The 25107-nt window shown below is 43.6% G+C and overlaps 2 protein-coding genes across 2 annotated transcripts; one reads left to right on the plus strand and one right to left on the minus strand.

Annotated features, from left to right (window-relative positions):
• The first annotated feature begins 2104 nt into the window (after positions 1–2104).
• LOC125194826 lies at positions 2105–2587 on the plus strand. The gene has a single exon (XM_048093044.1). The coding sequence runs from the start codon at positions 2105–2107 to the stop codon at positions 2585–2587; it is 483 nt and encodes a 160-aa protein (XP_047949001.1).
• Positions 2588–14805: 12218 nt separating this feature from the next.
• Positions 14806–15317, minus strand: LOC125194827. Its single transcript, XM_048093045.1, has 2 exons — positions 14997–15317; positions 14806–14910 (listed from the first exon to the last, which is right to left on the minus strand). The coding sequence occupies exons 1-2, from the start codon at positions 15315–15317 to the stop codon at positions 14806–14808; spliced, it is 426 nt and encodes a 141-aa protein (XP_047949002.1).
• Positions 15318–25107: the final 9790 nt, after the last annotated feature.

Consider the following 25107-nt stretch of genomic DNA (forward strand, 5'->3'; position numbering starts at 1 on the left):
AATGATAAGAATGAATTGGTGCCTACTAGATTGGTGACTGGATGGAGAATGTGCATTGATTACAGGAAGCTTAATGAAGCCACTAAAAAGGATCATTTTCCTTTGCCGTTCATTGACCAGATGTTGGAAAGGTTGGCTGGAAAGCAATATTTTTGCTTCCTAGACGGATACAGTGGATACTTCCAGATATATGTGGATCCGGAAGATCAGGAGAAGACAACTTTTACCTGCCCATTTGGTACTTATGCGTATAGAAGAATGTCGTTTGGACTATGCAATGCACCGGGAACATTCCAGCGCTGTATGATGAGCATCTTCTCAGACCTGTTGGAGGTATGCATTGAAATTTTTATGGATGATTTCACGGTGTATGGAAATTCCTTCGATGCATGTTGGCCAATTTAGATCTAGTGTTGAAAAGGTGTCAAGAGAAGAATTTAGTCCTAAACTTCGAAAAATGCCATTTCATGGTACCTGAAGGAATAGTCCTCGGCCATGTAGTCTCCGAGAGAGGGATTCAAGTGGATAAATCCAAGGTGGATGTAATCTCGAAACTACCCTACCCCATGAATCAAAAGGAGGTTAGATGGTTCCTGGGTCACGCAGGTTTCTATAGGAGGTTCATCAGGGAATTTGCAAAAATTGCCCAACTGCTAACGCATCTCTTGCACAATGATGTGGAATTTGATTTTGATGAAGGATGCAAGAAGGCGTTCCAGATGCTGAAGGATAGACTTGTCTCCGCCCCGATAATCCGCGCACCAGACTCGAATTACCCCTTCGAAGTAATGTGCGATGCGAGTGATTTTGCAGTAGTAGCAGTCCTAGGTCAAAGGATTGACGGGAGAAGCTATGTCATTTTTTATGCCTCGAAGACCCTCAACCAGGCTCAGAAGAACTATGATACCACAGAGAAAGAGATGCTGGCAGTGGTGTACTCATTCGAGAAATTTCGACCATATCTGTTAGGTTCGAAAATAATAGTCTACACTGATCATGCTGCGATTAAGTATCTCCTGGCCAAGAGGGAGTCTAAGCCAAGGTTGATTAGATGGGTGTTGTTGCTGCAAGAATTTGATTGGGAGGTAAAAGACAAGAAAGGGACGGAGAACAAAGTTGCAGATCATCTGAGTCGAATATTCCAAGGGGATACGGATGAAGCTATACTAGATGCCTTCCCCGAGGAACATCTTTATTATATATGGAAGTCTGCTAGGTCTATTGACTAGGAAGCAGTGTTCACAGCAACAGGTCTAGGAACATCAGACAGGGGGAAGCGTCCGATGAATGCAGAGCCATGGTTCGCTGACCTGGCCAATTACTTAGTCACTGGAGAACTACCAGGGTCCCACGAAATTTCCCGGGCCCAGAGAATGAAGCTGAAGAGTGAAGCCAAATACTACTTCTGGGATGATCCCTACCTCTGGAAGATGTGCTCAGACCAGGTTAACCGACGATGCATCCCGGAGTGGGAACAGAAAGATGTTTTGAACCACTGCCATGCTTTAGCCTGTGGGGGGCATTTTGGGCCTAGGAAAACTGCCAGGAAAGTTTTGGACAATGGATTTTATTGGCCGACTCTGAACATGGACTCTTTTGAATTTTGTCAAGTCTGTGAGAGATGTCAACTGACCGGGGGAATTTCTAGAATAGATGAGATGCCGCAAAATCCGATAATAGTTTGTGAGATCTTTGATGTTTGGGGCATGGACTTTATGGGCCCTTTCCCATCTTTATATGGGAATACATACATTTTGGTTGCGGTAGATTACGTATCCAAATGGATAGAAGCAAAGGCTACACCCACCTGCGAGTCAAAGGAGGTAGCTAAATTTCTGCGGGCCAATATTTTCAACAGGTATGGGGTGCCCAGAGCCATCATCTCGGATCAAGGTACGCATTTTTGTAACCGCACAATAGAAGCTTTGATGAGAAAGTATGGTGTACATCATCGGTTATCCACACCCTATCATCCCCAGTCGAATGGTCAAGCAGAGATTTCGAACATAGAAATCAAAAACATCTTGGAAAAGACGGTGAACACCACAAGGAAAGATTGGAGTAAGCACCTCGACGATGCTCTCTGGGCATAACGCCAATCGGGATGTCACCATACAGATTGGTGTTCGGGAAGATGTGCCATTTGCCCGTGGAAGTGGAGCATAGGGCTTACTGGGCTGTGAAAGAGATGAATATGAAGGCACATGACTGTGAAGAGGAACGTAAACTGCAGCTACAGGAATTAGAGGAACTAAGACTGGAGGCATTCGACTCGGCCATGTGGTATAAAGAAAGAACAAAGCTCTGGCATGATAAGAATCTCCGAGTCAAGGAACTTTGCGTAGGGCAGAAAGTACTCCTTTTTCAATCCCGGCTGAAGCTAATGGCTGGTAAGTTGAAATCCAAGTGGATAGGGCCATACACGATCATTGGCCTTCGAGCAAATGGAGCTGTAGAGATTCAAGGAAGTGCCCCAAACTCAGTTCCTTTCCTAGTGAATTGGCACAGAGTGAAGGTATACAGAGATAATACAGATATGCATGTGGTGGAAGAGACGCCACTACATGCATATGCTATTGTTTCTTAGGATGGTCAGGCAAGTGGATATCCTTAATGAATTCCTAGGTCAGGTAAAGTGGGAAACAAAAATTTATTTTTGCACTGACCTAGGAAATCTCGAGGATACTCATTTGTTATGTAAATAGTACAGTTGCTTTCTAAAAACAAGAAAATCCAAACAAATTAAAATTTTAATCTTCCAAAAATATTTTTCGAAGAACCAAACTCCTTGGGGAAATTGCTTTGTCACTCATGATCTCCGACCTAGGAATTTGGTGTTTCATTTCTTTTATTCTAAATTGCTAGGGGGAGGAAGAGCCTTGCATATAGGAGAGAAGGCGGTTGCCTTTGAAATTCGAATTCCGCTTTTCGAGGAACGTACGGTTGCTTACATCATATTGCAACCGTTCGCCTGCCACTCTAAAAAGGGCTGGAGATATTTGTTTTTCAATCAGAATCAATCGTTCACTTTTCAATCTATTCACATAATTCTCTCTCTAAATAATTTTCCCTAAAATCGTTTCTAACCCTAACCAAATCTACCCCAGAAAATTGTGAGTCTGCAGGTAACCATGAAGAAAACGCAGGAAACCACAGCTAAGAAGGGAGACCCAGCCGCCAAACAACCGCCGGCTCAGTCGACTTTCTCGGCGCTTGATATACGTTCAGAATGGAACCCGACTTCTGTGCCAGATTCCTCTACCGTCAAAAGTCCCGATGAGGAGGCATTCTTGAAGGAACTGGAGGAGAAGTTCGGGAGTAAGGAAGAGGCCGAGAAGCTTTTCTCCCGTTTCTCGAAGTTCCGCCAGAAACCGCTGGAAATTCCTAAAGAATCAGTGGCCCAATCACTGAGATCAAACCCAGAGGATTCCAAAACCCCAGATCCGACTCGTGCAGAAACTGGGCCGAACCCAGACATTGCAGAAGTTGAATCCTCCTGTCGACCAAGTAAATTTTACATTTCGGTCATTTCATTTTGTTTTCTGTTTTTGTATATCCGTGTTGTTTGTGCTGAGCATGTTTAATTGTTTTCTTGTGTTCTCCCACTTAGCCCAATCTTTGGTCTAAGTGTGAGAAGTTTATATGTTTCTTCAGCATGTTTTTTTTGTGATTAGGTGTTCATCTCCCACTTAGCCCAATTCTTGGTCTAAGTGTGAGAAGTTGTGTATATATTCAGTATGTTTGTTCCTGTTATGTCTTTGTTGTCTCCCACTTAGCCCGTTGTTCGGTCTAAGTGTGAGAAGTTTTATTATGTTTTATTTTGATTGTGTGCACCAACTCCCTCATTTCCCCCCTTCACTGGGATAGCTTGGGAACAAGCTGGAGTGAAGTGGGAGGGGGTGGGAGAGTTAGTGCAGTATGTGCTCAGCATGTGAAGAAGTTCTTAGGTCTAGGAGTTCTAGTTTTTTTATAGGTTATGTGTTTAAGCATGAATTAACAAGGATAATAAGGCAAGATTCCCTTAGGGAGAGTAATTGAAGATAGGATGCACTACAACTTTGAGGTCTCTTTCCTTGATAAGCTAAAATCGGTTTGAAGGAGGCAAGAACGATAGAAGGTGCCTTAGCTGACCTAATTGTGAAGCCCCACTATTAATGTGAATTAGAAGCCTTAACATTGAGTGCTAACATAATAAAAGGGGCTGCTACCTGATGCTTAGAGAGAAGAATTTAGAGAGGAGATATTAAGAAAATAAAAAAAAAACAGAAAGAATTTCAAACCTGGAGGCATAAGCTGGACAAAGTCCAGAGGAGGAAAATATAAAAAAAAAAAAAAAAAATCTGGAGGTATAAGTTGGACGAAGTCCAGGAAAAGATGAGGTATAAGCTGGACGAAGTTCAGGAGAAAAAATTAGGGAAGGAGGATAGAAGGTGAAAATTCTCATAACCCGAAGCATCAGTAGCAAGAACTAACTATGAGCGATTGATCCTAACATCCGTGGTGAGGAATGAGTGATCGAGCGAATCTAACAATTAGCAGGCTAATGGCTATCTGAACGAGCTGACAAACCGATTAGGTGGAAGAAGGGAAGGGGAGGATTTGGAGGGTGTAGACTATTGGATTGACCTTAAACTTGTGGGGACAGCTGCCCAAAATCTAATAAGGCCAATTTCATGCATTGGTTATAGGGATAAATTCTGTGATTTCCTGGGTCTAACAAACCTTTTTGAACCAAGTGTCTAGAGAAAATCGCCAGCCCTAGGAAGAAGACAGAGATCGCCTGGTGGAGGAAGCTGGCAGGAAAAATAAGCTGAACAAGGAAGAGCGCTAGACAAAAGAGCATCGAATCGAAGGGCAAAATGGGCATTACACGAACAGTCTAGAAGCTCTATCCATTATAAAAAAGAGCACGCAATCAACATGAAAAAGACTTTTCCAGCTCCTAGCTTAGTTTTCTACTTTTTCTACACACTCACACACTTGGGGGAAAGCGTAGGGAGGTTCTCATTTCATCCGAAATTTGGGTGCAACACCGTCTCCACGAAGGCGAAGAAACAATTGTCTTTTATTTTTCTGTCTACTTTTGGTATTCGCCGAGCCCTCGCTATTCGAGGCCCGGCCTTGTCTATTACTATCGTTGGATACTTCGTATTTTTCTATGAATATCACTGCTTTTGTTTCGTTTATCTTATAGTGATGTTTGGGTTTGATTTGTTGATTATTGTTGGTTGATCTGAGTTTGGAGTTGTTTTGCAAGAAATCTGTTGTTGATCGGTTGAATCTACGTAAACTTGTGAGGATTGGAGATGGAAATGATGTTTGGTTGTTGCGGATGGCTTGGATCCGGAGTGGATTAAGCATCTCGTGAATGGATCTGATTGTTTTCTCTTGATTTTGTTGTTTAAATTCTGCATTCTTGTTTTACCTCGTCTAGTAGCCGTAGATCTGCTTTAGTTTGAACTATTCTTCAATTTGTCGGTTTAAATTTCGTTTACTTTGTTTCGATCTTTGTTTTACTCTGTTTTAGCTGGTTGTTTCGTGAAATATATTGGAGAAGATGATGTCGCTGTTAGTTAGTCCTTTAGTTAGTTATTTTGCAGCTTTTTAGTCGTACTCTACCTTTTCAGAAAATGGTCCCTGCGTCTAGTTTCTTTCCCAGGTCTAGGTTAATTTAGGAAACTGTTCGTTTGATCTAGCAATTGTCTCGCACTATTTCGGTTAATATGCATGCTTTTATGTCTCTGCCTAGATCTATCTGTTAGAGTAGAATTTTTGAATTACCAAGTCTAGGAATTAAAGCTCAACCCCAAAAGTTGCGTGGCAGCAGCAAATGCGGGTCTTCGGACATGTTTACTTGCGTATTCATCTCTGTGGATTCGATCCCTACTTACAAGTAATAGTTTCCCTAGCTAATGCGGGTTGAGGGTTTTGAAGAGGGAGTTAAGGGAGTGATTTTGTGCCCAACGACAGGTAGCTCAAGGTTCTCTGAGTTCCTAGACCCAGTGTCTAGCGGATTTCCTGGACCGAGGGTTTTCTTCATTATTTTTTAGAACACGCTTTCGCTAACCATCATTAGCTTCTAAGTCAGCTCTTCAAATAGCGCCGTTGCCGGGGATGGATGGCGTAGTTTATTTACGTGTTTGAGGATTTGGTGTATAAAGTTTTAATTTCTGTTATTTGTTTTTCTTGGCAGTTTATGAGCTCACTATTTGGGAACTGGAGTAACTCGTCTGGGTCAAGGGACGCTCAAGTCAGGTGGCAGGTTAAGGAATCAACGTCTATCATCACCACCAGATCAGGGTTTACGACAGTAAACCCATTCCCATTCGAGTCAGAAAGTGAAAAGGAGTGGAACTCGTCAGGGGGAGAAGACCCGAAGTCGTCTACAGAGACAGAGCACTCTGAAACCGAGGAAGAGGAAGATGCTTTCGCTAACCATCATTAGTTTCTAAGTTAACTCTTCAGGTGCCAACTGACCGGACGGATTTCTATGAGAGATGAGATGCCACAGACTCCGATAATAGTCTGCGAGATCTTTGATGTTTGGGGCATGGACTTCATGGGCCCATTCCCATCTTCATATGGAAATACGTATATATTAGTTGTTGTGGATTACGTGTCCAAATGGATAGAGGCCAAGGTTACAAGTTCAAGCGATGCGAAGGAAGTTTCAAAGTTTCTAAAGGCCAATATATTCAACCGATATGGAGTGCCCCGAGCGATCATCTCAGACCAAGGAACTCACTTCTTTAATAGGACGATTGAAGCACTGATGAGAAAATATGGAGTCCACCATCGGTTATCTACTCCGTATCATCCCCAGTCAAATGGGCAGGCTGAAATCTCAAATCGAGAGATCAAGAGCATCCTGGAGAAGACGGTGAATACCTCGAGGAAGGACTGGAGCAAGCGTCTAGATGATGTTCTCTGGGCCTATAGAACCGCTTATAAGACACCAATTGGAATGTCACCCTACAGATTGGTATTTGGAAAAATGTGTTACCTGCCCCTGGAGATAGAACACAAGGCGTATTGGGTAGTCAAAGAAATGAATATGAAGGCATGTGAGGAAGAGAGGAAGCTGCAACTGCAGGAGCTAGAGGAATTGAGTCTGGAGTCATATGATTCAGCCATGTGGTATAAGGAGAGAACCAAACTCTGGCACGACAAAAACCTTCGGGTCAAGGAGCTGCAGGTCGGACAGAAAGTACTCATTTTTCAGTCAAAGCTCAAGCTCATGCCTGCAAAGCTGAAGTCCAAGTGGATAGGCCCTTACACAATCGTTTGCATTCGAGCGCATGGAGCAGTGGAAATTCAGGGAGTCAATGCTAACTCTGTTCCTTTCCTTGTTAATGGTCATAGAGTGAAGGTGTTTCGGGATAGCTCGGAGTTGTGTGAAGTGGAAGAAATTCCACTCCACACACCTTCCACTATTGCCTAGTAAACCATATTTAAATATTCTTCGGGAATTACTGGGTCAGGTAGATAGGGTAAAATTTTCTATCAACTGACTGGACCAGTTAGTTCCCAAGAATATTTAAACATTTAGATGTAAATAACTTGAATAAGTTTTTTTATGAAAATACAAAAATATATACTTCTAAAACCCAAAAAGATTTTTGAAATTCTGAGCGTCTAAGGAAATGCACAAATTTGAAAAGCTTATTTCTTTGACCCAGATGTTCAGCAAATTTCGTTTTTTTTTTACTAAGTGTTGAAGATTATCCGGTCCGAGGGAAGTGGAGAGAAACTAGGGGGAAGTTAAAAAAATTCGAATTTCAAAAAGCTGGCGAGGCGTACGGTTGCTTGCGTAAAGACGCGACCGTTCGCCTGCAGCCAATCATGTCGTTTTGTTTTATTTCCTTTTCTTTTTCTTTTATTTATTTTCTTTTACTTTCCTTTTATTTTCCTTTTTTTTCTTAAAATAACTTCCCTAAAACTAATTAACTTCCATCTCCTAAATAAAAATTCCCATAACTCCTAAAACCTAACTTCAAAAATTATTTTTATCTCTGCAGTGCCGAAAGCATACCACCACCACCACCGATCATCTACCACCGCAACCACCGCGACGAACCACAACGCAGAGGAATCCGATGGCCCGCTCAGCCTGCGGGAAGAACCCACCGAAAGAAAGGACCAAAAAGACGGCAACGGAGGCGACGAGTTCGACCCCCGCGACCGAGAAACCACCGACACCGTCGCCAGGAAAAAATCTAGCACCCACACCAGCCGAAGTTCCACCACAGCCCACGCCGGTCGAAGTTCAACCACAACCGGATATCTGCCAAATCAATCCCACCGCCGAAATTATCTCCACTGAGGCGAAATCCGACGACGAGGATCTAGACGAAGAGGAGGTCATACAGGAATGCATGAAGAAATATGGGAAAAAGCCGAAGGCGAGCAAGTTCTTCGCCAAGATGTCGGAGGCATGCCGGAAACAAGAAGAGGTAATTCCTGCCCTAACCCCACTTACAATCCCACCAAGGCCCAAAACCTTAATCGAAACATCTACAGCACAAGCCTTGACCCCGCACCAAGAAAACCCTCAAATCTTACCCGAAACCCTAACCCAAGAAACCAACCCCCCAAACACTATTCCTCAAATAGAAATTGAGCCCCTAGCCGAGTCCTCTGTAAATAAAGAAGAAACTGGAGAGGAGGAGGGTGATAGGATGGATACTGAAGAATCTGACAGAGAGGAGGAGGGTGAACGAGTTGAGCAAGTGGAAATATTGGATGAAGAGGCCACTGGGTCAGGGGATGAGGGAGAAAAGAGGGAAGATATAGACAGTGGGGAGGGTGCTGAAGCAAGGGAGAACAATGAAGAGGAAACAAGGGATGTAGATGAGACGGAAGGGCAGGATGTGGAGAAGGCTGTAGATGGTGAGAAGGGTAGAGTAGGTGAAGAAGGTGAAGCAATGGGTGATGAGAAGGCTGAGGAGGAAGGTGGGAGTGTTGATGAGGAAGTTGTTGAGAAGGAGACAGAGGAGGAAGAGAATGTTAATGGGGAGGATGTCGAGAAAAAAGGAGAAAGAGATGCTGACAGAGAAGAGACCGAGGACGTAAGAGAGGAGATAGAGACTGAGATAGTCGTGGTAGACGACACCACAACTGATGACCAAGGGACCCCGACAGATGAGAGGTTGACAAGGAGGCAGTCCCATCGGAATAGAAAGCGGGAGGATGAGGCAGAGGCAGGCAGGGCCAAGAACCTGAGGCTGGAGGACATAGAGGAAACAGGGGATGATATCCCCCAGGTCCAGGAAACTTTGCCAGCCGAGAAGGATATTTCTCCGGAGGCCCTGGAGACGAGATATGAGAAGAGGAAGGGAAAGCATACTGCTAAGCCCCAAAAGAAGAAATCTCGCCCCGCGAACACCACTGTGGTGATTAGCGAGCCGGAGGCGATCCGAGTGTCATTTGACCATCCGACAAAAGAAGAAGAGGCGGAAATACCTAATGTGGAAGAATGCCCGTTCGAAACGATGGAGGTCCTAGTGACCAAGAGGTTGTTGGAAGCTATGGTCCAGTTTGAGGACCTCAAGTTGCAGCGAGCATGTGATGGCCGCGCCGCGAATGGGCAGTCGGCGAAATCCGGAAAAAAGCTGTGCCTCTCGGACCTGGGGGATCTGGGAGTGGAGAAGAAGTTCATCTCCTACTTCAAGAGCATCGGGTTCGAGTGGCTTCTTAACCACAGAGAAGAGGAGGTACCGGTGGCTCTGGCGAAGGAGCTCTTCACATCCTTCAATTTCAAGCAAACTACGGATCTCGATGTAGACACAATTTCCTTCCGACTATTCAATGAGGAGATGGAGATGAGTATCAGGGAGTGGTCACTGAGAATGGGACTACTCACACCCGAGGAAGAGGAAGAAGGGACCTGGAATGAGAGGGAGATCGGCGCACCAAAGAACACAACAGGCTTCGATGTGAGGAGGCCTGGAGGATGATTGCCCACAAGAAGGTGGCAAAATTCAAGACGAGCACATCAAAAGGGATACACATCACTGACCTTGTACTCCGATTGGCACAAGTATATATCGGGTACAATCTCTTGGGTCAAGTAGGTGCAACTCTCACTACTCCAGAGCTGTATTTCATGTGGTGTATGCTGAACAACATGAAAGTCCACCTCGGGTACTGGACTGCCTATGCATGCCAGAGAGTCAGAACTCACTCCGACCGCCATCTCTACACTTGAAACTTGCTAGGAGCATACCTCCAGAGGAATGTGTTAATGAAGATAGCCGACTCAGTCACTAACCTGCCAATGTGTAGCGCCCCAGGATACTTCGATCTCGCGTTCTTCTTCAACAAAGGCTTGACGATAATGAAGGATGATGTGCTGAGATTTTACGAAGTGGGGAGGTTTGATGGAGTCGAGATAAAGACCGAGAAGGCAGAAGAAGAAGGTAGTGAAAGAGTGGCAAATGAAGGGTGGCAGACAAGGATGGAGGAGACGATGTTGAAGCTGGGCGCAAATACGGTGCAGCAACAGGAGATTTTGCTGAAGCTGCACCAGGAGGCGGTAACTCAGAGGGAGATGATGGCTGCGCAAGCTGACAAGATGGCCCAGGCTGTGGAAACAATGATGAGAATGGTCACCGTGGTTGACCGAAAGATCCTCCGGGTCCAACAGCAGCGCATGCCCCCGAAGTTGCCCACAGAGCTTAAGCAACTGACCCCAGGAGTGACCCCAGAGAAGCCAGCATCCAGCGCCCAGGAAATGCCATCAGCCAGGAAGAGGAAGGACAGTGAGACCACCACCATTGTACCAGCGAAGAAGGATACCCCTAGGCCAGGGGAACAGAAGGCCAAGAAAGATGATGAACCCAAACCAAGCCAGAAGAAAGTGAAGACGGTGCCCAAGAAATCTGGTCTCACGGGGGACCAGAGCAAGAATTGAAACCCCTCCCCCCCATAACCAAGTAATTTTAAGTTTACATTTTTTTTATGTCTTTTTATGTTTTAGTTCTTTTTACAAAGCATGCCCGTTTATATGTGTCTGTGAATATTCCTTGCTTATCTGTTAAGTTTGTATATATGTGTTAGCTATCTTCTCCCACTTAGCCCGATGCTCGGTCTAAGTGTGAGAAGTTTATGTTAATATAGCATGCTTTGGTATCTGTTAGTTTGTATACCTTCTCCCACTTAGCCCGATGTTCAGTCTAAGTGTGAGAAGTTTATTTTTATAATATGTGTTTTGTGAGTCTGTTGAGTGTCGCACTAACTTAGCCCTGATTTCCACTTCACCGAAAATGCTTGGGGACAAGCATGGTGAAGTGGGAGGGGGGAGGGAGTTAGTGCAAGTTAGTGTCAAACGTGTGTGTTTGTTTGCTAGGTCTAGGAGTTAGTAGTAAGTCGTTTAGTAGGAAATTTTGTGTTTATGCATAACTGGTAAATAGAAAGCAAAAGCCCCTTAGTGAGAGTAATTGAAGAGAGAATGCATGTCAACTTTGATGCCCTTTTCCTTAATAAATCAAAATCGGTTTGGATGAAGTAAGGACGATAGAATATGCCTCGATTGATCTAGTTGTGAAGCCTTCCATAAAAGTGAGTTATAAGCCTTAAACACTTCATACTAACACAAAATGAGAGGGCTGCCATTTGATGCTTAGGGAGAGAACATAGAAGGAGAAATTTTTGGCAATAGGCATAACCTCTCGGCCTAGGGAAAGGGTACTGGAGGTATAAGTTGGACGAAGTCCAGGGTCTAAAAAGGAGGAATAAACTGGACAAAGTACAAAGAGTCTGAAAAAAAAAAAAAACTCGACAAGGTCCAGGGAGGTATAAGCTGGACAAAGTCCAGGAGGGAAGGAGAAAAAATAATAATAAGAGTAAAAACAGGAGAACTCTCTGACCCGAGGCATCAGTGGTATAGCAATATAAGAGCGAACGATCCTAACATCCCTGGTGAGGAATGAGTGATCGAGCGAATCCAACAGTTAGTGAAGTTAGAGGCAATCTTGACAAACTGACAAACTAATTAGATAGAAGAAGGGAAGGGGAAGATTCGGAGACTGTAGGTTCTTGGATTGACCTTAAGCTTGTGGGGATGGCTGCTAGAAAATGAACCAGTTTATGCATTTATGTGTCAATGTGTTTTAGTATATGTGTTTTTGTCTGTTTTCTTTGTCTAAGTCCTTTAGCGTCTAGGTCTAGTAGTTTGAGTCATTTTCTTTTTAGTAGACTCGGTTAAGGGGAAATCATGCATTGAAACTTGCCTTATTCCTTTTTCTTGTCTTTATACTTGAGGACAAGTATGGTTTAAGTGTGAGCAGTTTGATAAGGCTCGTTTCATGCATTGGTTGTGGGTTAAAATTCTGTGCATTTGGGGCGCTGATCTGTGTTTATGAGTTCAGGTGCGTAGTAAATCTGCCGGACCTAGGAGTTGCTGTTATCTGACCTGGCAGATGCAAAAGAGAAGAAATTGAAGTAAAAATCAGACGTCGTCGTCCAGACCTGGGAGAATTAAAAGTTGGTGACAGGAATAGAATGGAGCATGAGCAGATCATTTTAAAAGTCTTACTCAAGGGCAAGAGCGTCAAATCACCAGAGGGATACCCTAGGGATCAGAGCCTCACATATATAAAGAGCTCTACCTTGAAGAACAAGACAACCACTACTACACACACTTTTAGTTCAAGTTCTTGTTCCATTCCTTAGTTCCACGCTTCAAATTTCTCATTTTACTTGCTGCGCACTTGGAGATGGAGTGATTCTGGCCACCGTGGTTCTCATCGTCGTTTTGCTGCTGTGTAACACCGCCTTGTGAAGGCGAAGAAACAATATTTACTTGCTTTTGTTTAGTTTGTTTTCGGTTTCAAGTACTTGTTGGTTTTTAAGTTTCATAACTTTAGTTCTTGCTTTGATCTACTAGATTCGAACCTATTTCTAGTTATTATGGAAGTTTATGTTGGTTTTTGTTGGATCTCGCTGAGTTGATGTTTATTTCTTGCTTTTAGCTTTCGTTATTGTTTATTGTTGGATGTTCGGAGTTGAGATCTGTTGGTTTGTTGTTGGAGGTTGTGGATTTACGTATGGAGGTGTCTGGATTTGTTGAATCGTGGTGGATTTGAGTTGGAGTTTCATGTATCTGATGTTTGCTGTTTACGTTTGCATGATTATCACTATTTACTTTCTGTTTCTGCATCCTTTAGGTCCAGTAGCGTAGATCTGTTAGTGTAGGCTTTAATTTCTCGTTTTAAGTTAGATCTGAAGTTTGCTCTGTTTTCATGGAGTTTAATACTCTATTTTATCTGCTATTCTTATTTTGATTCCCGAAGAAGATGAAGTTGTGGATAGTTAGAACTAGATTTGCTTTATGCCAGTACTTTTTCTGCATGTACTTTACTTTTCTGCATTGTTCTCCAGACCCTGTCAGTACCATCTGCATTGTCTTTTTACTTTTCTGCATGCTTTTCCAGACCCTGGTAGTTTAAGGAAACTTGTCTCTACTTTTTGCTTTATACTTGTCTGTCCAAATTAGGAAAGTCCGTCTAGTTAAGTTAACTCCAGTTGTCTTAGAATTTTTAAATATCTCGTTTCTCTAAAGTCATGCATGTTCCGTACGTTCTCATTTCTTAGACCCAGTAGGTAGAGTAAAGTTTTTCTATCTCTCAGACCCAGTAATTTTAAGTTCTCGACCCACAAAATTGCGTGGCAGCAGCCAACCCCCCCTTTTCCCAAAACATCCTCAAATATAGTTTCGTAACACCTTCGTCCTCGTGGGACCGATCCTTTACTTCCCAGTGCTAGTTGTAGTATAGTGGGTTGAGGTTTTTGAAGAAATAGAGTGCACCCAACGACCCCTTTCTGATAGTTTCATGATCTTCTAGCCTCTGAGACCTAGTCGAATCCTCTGGACCTGTTAGATCGTGTGATATCACACACCGCACCTGCACTGCACTTCTCTAGCTCTTTACTCTTCTATGTTGGGGCTCGACCTAGCTTCTGCATGTGGTTGATCTTGGATAGACTCTTCGATTGAGGCTTGGGCTTTCTCCGAGAGTGGAATCGAGGTCTGGGTTGTTGTATCCTCAGGAATTGTTGGCGGTTGTGGCATTGTGGTTGCGGCTCCGGCAGATTTCCCTTGGTGCATCGCCGAAAAGAGGGCAAATATTCTTCTGGCCTCCTCCTTGCTGCCGAATTTTTCCTCCAATTCCCTCAAGAATGCTGCCTCTTTAGGGTCTTTAGTGGTAGTGGGTTCTAATTCTGAAGCCAATCTCCACTCGGTTCGTATATCATGCATCGGGAAAGTTGCTTGCGCGGGAACCGGTGGGTGCGCTTGAGATGAGTCACTAGATGGTGGTTTTGGGGCGGGGTTTTCCTTCCTTGCAGTAGTAGCCGGTGCGTTCTCCATGGTTTTTTTTCTGTAGAGATTTCACGAAAACTAGGGTAATATGTGGGTTAGGGTTAGAGAGAAATTGGGTATTGAGAGAGAGTATTTGGGAGAGATGAGAGAGAGAATGTCGGTTGGAATTTTGATTTGAAAGGAAAAAGGAAATTATTTTAGATAAGGAAGGCGAACGGTTGCAGGATGGTGTAAGCAACCGTACGTCTCCTCAAAGGCGGATTTTGAATTTCAAAAAGTAACCGACTTCCCTCCAAAAGTATTTTGTCTCCCCTATGTATCTCTCAATACCACGCAAAGATAAAGGTGAAACACCAAAGTCCAAGGTCGAGGATTATGAATGACAACCCAATTTCCCTAAGGAGCTTGGTGTTTCGAGAATATTTTAGGAAGATTAATTTTTTCTTTGTTTGGATTTTCTTATTTTAGAAAAGCGATTAAACTATTTACACCTGCAGATGAGTATTCTCAAGATTCCCTAGGTCAGTGCACAGATAAAATTTTGTTCCCATTTTACCTGACCCAGGAATTCGTTGAGAATAATCATTTGCCTGACCAGTTAGGCAATAATTACGGATGCATGCAGTGGCACTTCCTCCACTACATGCAATTCCAAATTATCCCTAAATACTTTTACCCGATGTCCATTGACGAGGAAGGGAACAGAATTTGGGGCGCTTCCTTGGATTTCCACTGCTTCATTTGCTCGAAGGCCGACGATGGTGTATGGGCCTATCCACTTTGATTTCAGCTTCCCAGACATTAGCTTAAGCTGAGATTGAAAAAGAAGTACTTTTTTCCCAACTCGTAGTTCCTTGACCCGGAGGTTCCTTTCATGCCAGAGCTTTGTTCTCTCCTTATACCACATTGTCGAATCAAATGCTTCCAGCCTTAGCTCCTCCAGCTCCTGTAGTTGCAGCTTCCTTTCTTCTTCACAGGCCAGTGCCTTCATATTCATCTCCTTTATGGCCTAATATGCCTTGTGTTCCACTTCCACGGGCAGATGACACATTTTTCCAAACACCAAACTATAAGGTGACATCCCAATTGGTGTCTTGTAAGCGGTCCTATAGGCCCAGAGAGCATCATCAAGGCGCTTACTCCAATCCTTCCTTGTGGTGTTCACCGTTTTCTCCAGAATGCTCTTGATTTCTCGGTTCGAAACTTCGGCTTGACCATTTGACTGGGGGTGATATGGAGTAGACAATCAGTGGTGGACACCGTATTTCCTCATCAACGTCTCTATGGTGCGGTTGCAGAAGTGTGTTCCCTGGTCTGAGACTATAGCTCTAGGCACTCCATACCTGTTGAAAATATTTGTCTTCAGAAATTTTGCCACTTCCTTTGATTCACAGGTGGGTGTAGCCTTCGCCCCTATCCATTTGGACACATAGTCAACCGCGACCAAAATATAAGTGTTACCATAGGAAGATGGGAACGGTCACATAAAATCCATCCCCCACACGTCAAAGATTTCGCAAACTATTATTGGAACTTGGGGCATCTCGTCCCTTCTTGAAATATCTCCTGTCTGTTGACATCTCTCGCAACATTGACAGAATTCGAAAGAATCCTTGTTCAGTGTTGGCCAATAAAATCCACTGTCTAAGACTTTTCGGGAAGTTTTCCTAGGTCCAAAATGACCTCCACACGCCAGGGCATGGCAGTGGTTGAGTACGTCCTTCTATTCCCATTCTGGAATACATCGTGGGATTACTTGATCTGAGCACATTTTCCAGAGGTAAGGATCGTCCCAAAAGTAGAATCTAGCCTCACTCTTCAACTTCATTCTCTGGGCCCTGTGACCAAGTAATTAGCCAGGTCAGCAAACCATGGCTCTATATTCATTGGATATTTCCCTTTATCTGATGTTCCTGGACCTGTTGCTGCTAGCACCGCTACCCATTCGATGGGTCAAGGAAGTCCCATCGAGTAGTACAAATGTTCCTCGGGAAATGCATCGAGTAATTCTGCTTAAGTGGTCAGCCACTTTATTTTCTGTCCCCTTTTTATGTCTTACTTCCCAATCGAATTCTTGCAACAGTAGCACCCACCTGATCAACCTTGGTTTGGACTCTTTCTTGGCCAGGAGATATTTAAATGCAGCGTGGTCAGTGTAGACTATCACCCTCGACCCTAGTAAGTACGGTAAGAATTTTTTAAATGAGTATACCACGGCCAACATCTCCTTCTCCGTAGTGTCATAGTTCTTCTGAGCCTGGTTGAGGATCTTTCAGACATAGAAAATGACATAACTCTTTCCTTCGATCTTCTGTCCCAAGACTTCTCCTACTACAAAATCACTTCTTCTACAAAGATAAGCTTATCCTTCAACATTTGAAACGCCTTCTTGCAATCTTCGTTAAAGACGAATTCCACATCATTGTGCAGGAGATGAGTAAGCGGCTGCAAAATCTTTGTAAAGTCCCTGATGAACCTTCTATAAAATCCTGCATGCCCCAGGAATCCTCTGACTTCTTTCTGATTCGTAGGGTAGGGTAACTTCGAGATCACATCCACCTTGGCCTTATCCACTTGAATACCTCTCTCCGAGACCACATGGCCTAAGACTATTCCCTCCGGCACCATAAAGTGGCATTTCACAAAGTTTTGAACCAAATTCTTCTCTTGACATTTTCTCAGCACCAGATCTAGGTTGGCCAAACAGGAATCAAAAGAATCCCCATACACAGTGAAATCATCCATGAAAATCTCAATGCACTCTTCCAGTAGATCTGAGAAGATACTCATCATACAACGCTGGAAGGTGCGAGGTGCATTGCACAAGCCAAAAGGCATTCTCCGGTATGCGTAAGTACCAAACGGGCATGTAAAAGTGGTCTTCTCTTGATCGTCGGGATCGACATAGATTTGAAAATACCCACTATATCCGTCAAGGAAACAAAAATACTGTTTCCCACCCAGTCTCTCTAGCATCTAAATTCCTCTAAGACCTATAGTTGGGCTGATTTGAATTTGACCCTTGGCTATGGTTTGGTCCACTCCTCTGATTCTGGCGATAGCTCCCTTGACCTCCCTGATTGTTGTTGAACTGATTTCCTGACCCTTGATTCCCTTGGTGGTTATGCTGGAAATTCTGATTGTTCTCAGTGGCATTCCTTTGGTGTGGTGGCACATAAGAATTCCCTTGGTTACCCTGGTTCCTATTGCTCAAGTTGTTTGGCCCTTCTTGGTTCTTCCCTGACCAGTTAGAATTATGATGCGGCTGATAAGGCTAATTTCATGCATCAGTTATGTCGTGAAAAGCACTATATTTTACTGGGTCTAACACAGTTTTTAAGCCAGGTGTGTGACAGAATCGCTAGATCCAGGAAAAGCCGGAGGAAACGGACTAGCGAAGGAAATGAAGGAAAATGAGCAGAAGTGAAGGGAAAAGAATGGCTAGAAGAAGGGAGTCAATAGCTGAGGGCAACAAAGACTATCTATACCTCGCTGGGCCCCACTTCAACGCCTATAAATAAAGGAGCATGCACCGCACGAAAGAGGGACGATTTTGCTCTTAGCTCACACACAACACACACACTTGGGAAATGGGAGTTCTAGGGTAGTTTAGGGTTCTAAGGGTCTCATCTTCCGAGAAAGTCAGCCGTAACACCGTCCGCGTGAAGGGCAAAGAAACAATCTACTTTCATTCTGTTTTTGCACTTTATTTCGTTTGAACTTCGCATTTTGGAAGTCAATTTGGTTGTTGCTGTTACCGATTCATCTATGCATTTAGTTTCTGTCATGATGGTGTTTATCTCGTGTTGGTCTACGTTGATTCTGTTTGTTTGAAGTTTTATTTCGGCAATTGCATGTTAATCTCTGTTTTGGTCAATTTTGCGCTTGATCTGGGGAATTTGGCTGTAGATCTGTGGTGTTGTTGTTGATCGGAGGTTGTTTGATGATTTTGTAGTAATGGTATGTTTTTGGCCGGAGTTTGTGTCGGATGCTTGGATCCGGAGTGGATTTAGCATTCGAGGTCGGATCTGAACAGGGGATTCAAGTTGTGCATGGATTTTGAGTTTTCTATTTCCTTTCTGTTTTACTTCGTTTAGTAGCCATAGATCCGTTTAGTTCCTAATTGTTAAATTGCTTAAATTCAGTCTGCTTTGTTTTCCGATTACGCTTCATACCTGTTTCTACTGAGTTTTGATGAAATTTGATTTGAAGAAGATGATGTCGCTGTTAGTTAGTACTTTAGTTAGTTGATTTTCCAGTTTTTCGACCGTACTCTGCTTTTTCAGCCATGGTCCCCACTATCAGTTTATTTCCCAGGTCTAGGTAATTTAGGATAGTTTCTTAGATTTAGTGATTGTCTCAATTTCCAGTTTACATGCATGATTTCTTCCATTTGCCTAGATCTAGCTGTTAGCGTAACAAATTTAAATTTCAAGTTTAGTCTAATTTCCTCAACCCAAAAAAATGCGTTGCGTGGCAGTAGTCAACCCAAAAATAATTTCCAAGTCCATGAGCATGTTCATTACGCATCCATCTCTGTGGGATCGATCCCTACTTCCATGTGCTAAATTTTAGTATACGTGGTTGAGGGTTTTTTTTGAAGTGGTATTCTGTGTGTCCGACGACCGAGATTTTCCAACGATCCGTGAGTTCCTAGACCTTGTGATCTAGTGGATTCACTGACCTAGGAGTCTTGTTATTCCTTACTGAGCACGCAGTCTAAACAAAACCTAAAAAGAAAAATAGGAGAGCTTCAAATGGCGCCGTTGCCGGGGATGGATGGCGTTGAGGATTTGGTGTAAATAATTAATTTCTGTTATTTTGTTTTTCTTGACAGTTTATGAACACGGGCTTCCATTCTGGAAGTTGGGCTAGTTCATCTAGGTCAGGGAGCGGCCAATACAAGTGGCAAGTCAAAGAGTCTATGTCCACTGTCACCACCAGATCAGGTTTGAGGACAGTGGACCCATTTCCGTTCGAATCAGAAAGTGAGAAGGAGTGGAATTCGTCAGGAGAAGAAGACCCGAAGTCGTCAACAGAAACAGAGCGTTCCGAGACTAAGGAGGAGGAAAACCCAAATATGGCTCATTTAGTAGATCCCGGTCCGAAGATAGGGTCACTCACTGCACATCTCGACGGTGAACCCGCCCATGCAATAGTCTCAAACCCGCGCCGGAGGTCTATTGATATCAAGACAAATGTGCTCGGAGTTTTTCCCACATTCTCTGGACAAAGGAACGAATGTCCTTACGAATTCTTGAACGAGTTTAGTAAGCTGTGTAGCATTCAAAAGCGCCCCAACGAGGCGACTGAGGAGGACTACCGTTTACGTGCAGTTCCGTTTGCCCTCAAGGGGGAGGTTAATACTTGGCTGCTGAGGCTCCCACCGGACTCGATAAACACATGGAAGGATTTCAAACTGGAGTTCTTGGATTATTTTTTCCCGTCCAACAAGACGAATGCCTTGAAGAAGGAAATTCAGAAGTGCAAGCAAGAATATGATGAGTCTCTGAGCTCTTATTGGTCCCGGTTCAAGGGATTGCTGGATGCTTGTCCGAACCATAGGATGATTGAGGCAGAGACCTATGATGAGTCTCGTTCTAAGCCTTGGTTACTGGTCAGTATAACGTGCTTTATTTGATAATATGTGCAAAATAGTTGCTAAAGTGTGCAGGTTGATGTACTAAATAAGGAGGAAATGATCAGAAGGAATTGGCGTGAAAAAGCAGCAAAAAGTGTGCAACTGGCCAGTATGAGCAAAAAAAGTGCAAACTGGCAATTATGGGCAGAACAGGTGCAAACTGGCCAGGATGGATGCTACAGAACTGGACACTAGAAGGAAGGACTTGCTTGGAACAATCAACTACTAAAGAGGGGCAAAATTGTCATTTCGCATGAAGAGGCAGCCCTAGAAATTAGGGCAAGCCACCCTATAAATAGGAGTTGAACATAAGGAGGAATCATACTTTTATCATCACTTTGAGAACACTTTTTGGGAGAATAGCTCCATTAGCTCTAAGTTCCACTTTCTAAATCCAGCAGCCTGCCATGAAGATTCCGGCCACCAGCCGGCGGGGAGTCATCATGCCTTATTCATTCCAGCCGCCGTAGTTCCAAAAGTTCTTCCATTTTCAGCTTCCGGTGAACCAAACCATCTTTTACTTGCTTTGTTTTTATGATTTCTTAGCTACTTGTTTTAGTTCTTAAATTTTGAAGCTTACTTTGTAGTTTAATCTTGTTTTGTTTGAGTTTACATTTTGGATCTTGATTACCGTTTTATGCTATGGAGTTCTTGTTGGATTTATTTCGTGTTTTATTGGTTTTAGCTTATGCCTTGTGTTATCCCTACCTAGCTTAGTCAGATCTAGTCTCTCCTTAAGTGTTTACAAGTTTTAACCGGTTTAAGTTTCTCAAAAATGCATGGAATTCGTTTCTGCTTATTTCTGTCACTCTGTCCTGTTGACCAGTATGCGTAAATCTCAGTTTTTCTTGCTCTCGTTCTCGTTTTCAAGTTAAATATTGCATTTACGAATTTTCAAGCTTGAGCATTCATCAATGGAGTTTGTTAGATCTGGTTAGTTTAGCTTGGTGAAGAAGAAAATGTCACAATCAAAGATATGTTGCTTTTGTTACTTTTTGCTTTTGTACTTGCACTTTTTTCAGCTTTTCTACAAACCCAGCAGCCAGTCTACCAGCATATCCTTTGATTCCCTTTACCTTTTGTCTAGGCATTTTTAGTAAGTTTCGTCTAGTAGCTTCTCATATGCATAACTAGGTGTCTAACTTTCACATTCACGTACACATCCAGTAGCATTAAGCATTTAGTTACTTACTGGTCAGTATAGGTAGAGTCTCATTTTAATTTTACGCCTAGGTAGAACTCAACCCCAAAAGCGTGGTAGCAAACCAACCCTTCCGAAATGTCTTTGCAATTGCACTTCGCCTACATCCATCTCTGTGGGATCGACCCTTACTCCATTATACTAGCCAGTAGAAGTGGGTTGAGGTATTTTTGTTGACAAGAGGTTTTAGGCACAGACCCAACGACACAGCTAGGTCTAGGTAACCTCCTGGCCAGTTGACACGCACACACAAGAGTCACCGCCCTTAATATAAAACCTCGTCCTTGTCAAATGGCGCCGTTGCCGGGGATGGATGGCGTATCATGTGCTTTTGTTAAGAATTTTGGTGTAAATATTGTAAATAAACTTTTTTTTATTTTTTGTGTTTCGCAGTTTAAAGACACCGAGTCCAACTGGCTAAGGAGAGAAGGGGTAGATCCAGTCACCACTCATTCAGGATTAACCACTGCCTTGCTTGTTGACTTGGATGCGAGCATTGAGGAAGATTGTTGCACAACCATCAAGAGTGAACCGGATTCATTATCCACATCTGGAGAGGAGAAAGCCAACATGGCTGACGACCAGGAAGAAGATCCTGAGATAGGCTCACTATACGCCCACTTAATTGGCGAACCATTGCACGCTATTGTCACGACCCTAGGACAAGAAGCAATCTACGTGAAGCCCCACATTATGGCCGTCCTACCTGTGTTCTTGGGGAGGTGTTGTGACAACCCTTATGAGTTTTTACATGAATTTTGCAAGATCTGCAAGGCACAGAAGCGGCCAGCGGGATCAAGCGAGGATGACTATAGGCTGAAGGCCCTTCCCCTTGCTCTTAAAGGGGAGGCGAATACTTGGTTCATGAGGCTTCCAACAAATTCTATCAGAACCTGGTCAGACTTCAAGATGATGTTTTTGGATCAGTTCTTCCCAGCGTCCAAGACAAGAGCACTCAGGGAGGAAATCCGAGGAACTACACAAGATTATGATGAGACCCTGAATCAGTACTGGTCAAGATACATGGGTCTGTTGGAGGCATGTCCAAACCACCACATGTTGGAAATAGAAATTTACTCGATTTTCTATGAGGGGATGAATAAGGAGAGCAAGGACTTAGTGAACTCATCGAGTGGAGGAAGTTTTTCCAAACTACGAGTTAGTAAAGCCAAAAGAATTATGGAAAGACTTCTCTACGTGAAAAGGGCCTATGACGATCCACGAGCTCCCCTGCCCAGGAGAGGTATGGCGAATGCTGCAGCAGTGGGAAATGATGATCAGTTGGAGAGTCGGATTGTCAAGCTCGAGAGGGCACTTTTGTCGGCAATTGAGAATAATAAACCGCAAGCTCCTCCCATCAGGGCCACCACAGTAACTGCCCAAGAGGATCACTATCGAAATACGACTGGGCTTTGGAATTCAAATAGGAGCTTGAATCCTGGAAGGCAGGAGGATGCACCTTGGAAAGAACACCCGAACTTTAAATGGGAAGAGGGAAACGCTAACCAGCCTAACCCGCCTCAGAATTCCTACGGTGGACCCCCAACCCAAGATACACAGCCGAACTGGTTAGGAAGAAACCAATATCACCACCCCAACCAGTTCAGCCAGTACCCTTCACACCAAAATTAGCCAAACTACCCATACAATCAAAACCATCCAAACTACCAACCGCTTTCCACCGACCAGTATAACTCCCATCACAAAACAAAAATCCCTACCAAAACCACCCAAATCCCAATCATAGTCAACGCCACAACTCTAACCAACTTGACCAGTACCCTCTCATCAAAATCAGCCAAACTATACCTATCACCCACACCCTAACACCCAGTATAATCCCCACCATCAGCAGAACCGCAACCATTTCCCACACCAAAACAAGCCAGGAAGTTCTATGGAAGAGATGATGGGAGAGATGCTTGCTTCACAGAAAAACATGAGGAATGATCTGCAGTCAAACAATGAGGTGGTACAAGGCATGCAAAATGCCCAGAAAGAGCATAAGGCATATATGGACATGCTGAATAATCAATTGTCCCACCTGGCCAGTTCGATGAATGAGATTTGTGGGAATACGGAAAGGCTCCCAGCCACGGTGCACATACCTTACAAGGCCAATGTGAGAAACATAACATTAAGGTCAGGAACATCCTACAAAGAGCCTAAATGGAGGGAATCATTGGAGGAATCAATCAAGACGAAGGATAAGGGGGACATACTGACCAAGAGGAGTGGTACTGATGAAGCTGAACCACTTGATGAACCTCAAATTAACGAGGTCCCAAAGGAGAGTTCGAGGAAAACCATTGAAGAACCTGAAGAAGGGGTGAGGAAGTTGGAGGAAGATGCTGCCAAGATGGCTTAGGGTCCGGACCTCGCATCTGAGGAAGTAGGAGATAAAAGCCCAGCAGAGCCGATAAGAGAACCAGAGGAGGAACCCGCCAAGCCAATAGAGAAGGCAGAGTTCGAGGAAGTGATGGAAACGGAACCACAAGTCCCTACTGCCCAGTCTATGGCAGAAAAGTCAACCTTGACGAAATCCGAACCGGTAAAGTGGAAGTTGGTATTGAGGGATGAGCCGAAGGAGAAGCAGAGGCCGACGCGTGTATCAAAAAGATGTCTTGGGCATGGGATGGCAAAGAAGACAGGGGCAACCACTGCATCTAAGGAAATGGAGATTTCGAGCGATGAAGATCAGGAGGATCCTACAAAACCTGGGGAGAATCCCGACTTGACTACTGCCCAGAAGGAAAGCCACCCAATTACAGAATCAGAATCGCCTACCGCTACTAGCCAGGAAGAAGGGATTCCTACAAAACCTGGGGAGAACCTATCTGAAGGGCCAAAAGAGGAGGTGGTCGTTGAAGCCCGGGAGCGCCAGCCTACTGCCCAAGAAGAGACACCAGCACCAGAAACCGACGTACATGAAAATAAAGACAAAGATGAAAGATACAACCAAGAAGAAAGAAAGAAGAAAGGAAAGGGGGCAGCAAAGCAAAAGGAGACCAAGAATCTCAGGGTGGTCTTAACGGCCATTATCATCAGGAAGCTGGAACGATGGCCCAAACTGATCGGGAGCAAGGATCCCTCTAACCATCGTCTGCGGCCCATGGAAAAGAGGAAAATCATGTGGACTTTCAAGAATCATAAGAAAAAGAGAGTGACGCCCGTGATGATGTACCAACAAGGGAACCCATTGGAAGAAGGAACTGAAGAATGCGAGAATGAATCCCATAACTCGGTGGATGGAGACAGTGAACACCCCAATGATGTACCACCTGAAACACCCAGCACAATATCTACACAATGCTCCACCCCGTGGAGAAGCCTGAGGAAACAACGATCACACCCCCATACTGACCAGTTAGTTTTTCTTTTATTTTTTTCGTAATTTTTAGTTTTCTTTTATATGTGTGTCAGTTTTATGTTTATGTGTTAATATGATTGTGATAGCATGTGTATACCCCTTTTCATAACACTTAGCCTATTCCATAGTCTAAGTGTGAGAAGACTGGGGTTTACACCACATATGTGTTTAGGTTGTTTAGAAATTTTCATTCTGTTATTTGATTTGGTTTGGTAAGTATTATATCTTCTCCCACTTAGCCTATTGCATAGTCTAAGTGTGAGAAGTTTGTGATATATAATATGTTTTTGCATGTTTTATTTCGTGTGAGCATGATTATGTGCTTTAATGTTGTTCTCCCACTTAGCCTATTGCATAGTCTAAGTGTGAGAAGTTTTGTGGACATAGTATGTTTTGCATATCTAGTTTTTTGTTCTACATTGTCTATGTGTTCTCTATGTTCGTTACTCTTCTCCCACTTATCCTATTGCATAGTCTAAGTGTGAGAAGTTTCATATATATTATGTTTTCCATGTGTTATTTGTTTTTCTGTGTTTTCTGTGTCCTACATGTTTGATACTGGCCATCCTGTTTTC

This window comes from Salvia hispanica, chromosome 6, assembly GCF_023119035.1.
Source record: "Salvia hispanica cultivar TCC Black 2014 chromosome 6, UniMelb_Shisp_WGS_1.0, whole genome shotgun sequence".
NCBI classification, from domain to species: Eukaryota; Viridiplantae; Streptophyta; class Magnoliopsida; order Lamiales; family Lamiaceae; genus Salvia; species Salvia hispanica.

Excerpts from the sequence above, each read along its gene's own strand:
- LOC125194826 (XM_048093044.1), top strand. The coding sequence starts at position 2,105 with ATGTCACCATACAGATTGGTGTTCGGGAAGATGTGCCATTTGCCCGTG.
- LOC125194827 (XM_048093045.1), bottom strand. The coding sequence starts at position 15,317 with ATGAATATGAAGGCACTGGCCTGTGAAGAAGAAAGGAAGCTGCAACTA. Across the intron at positions 14,911-14,996 it reads TCCTCGTCAATGGACATCGG|GCAAATGATTATTCTCAACG; the intron begins GTAAAAGTATTT and ends CTAACTGGTCAG.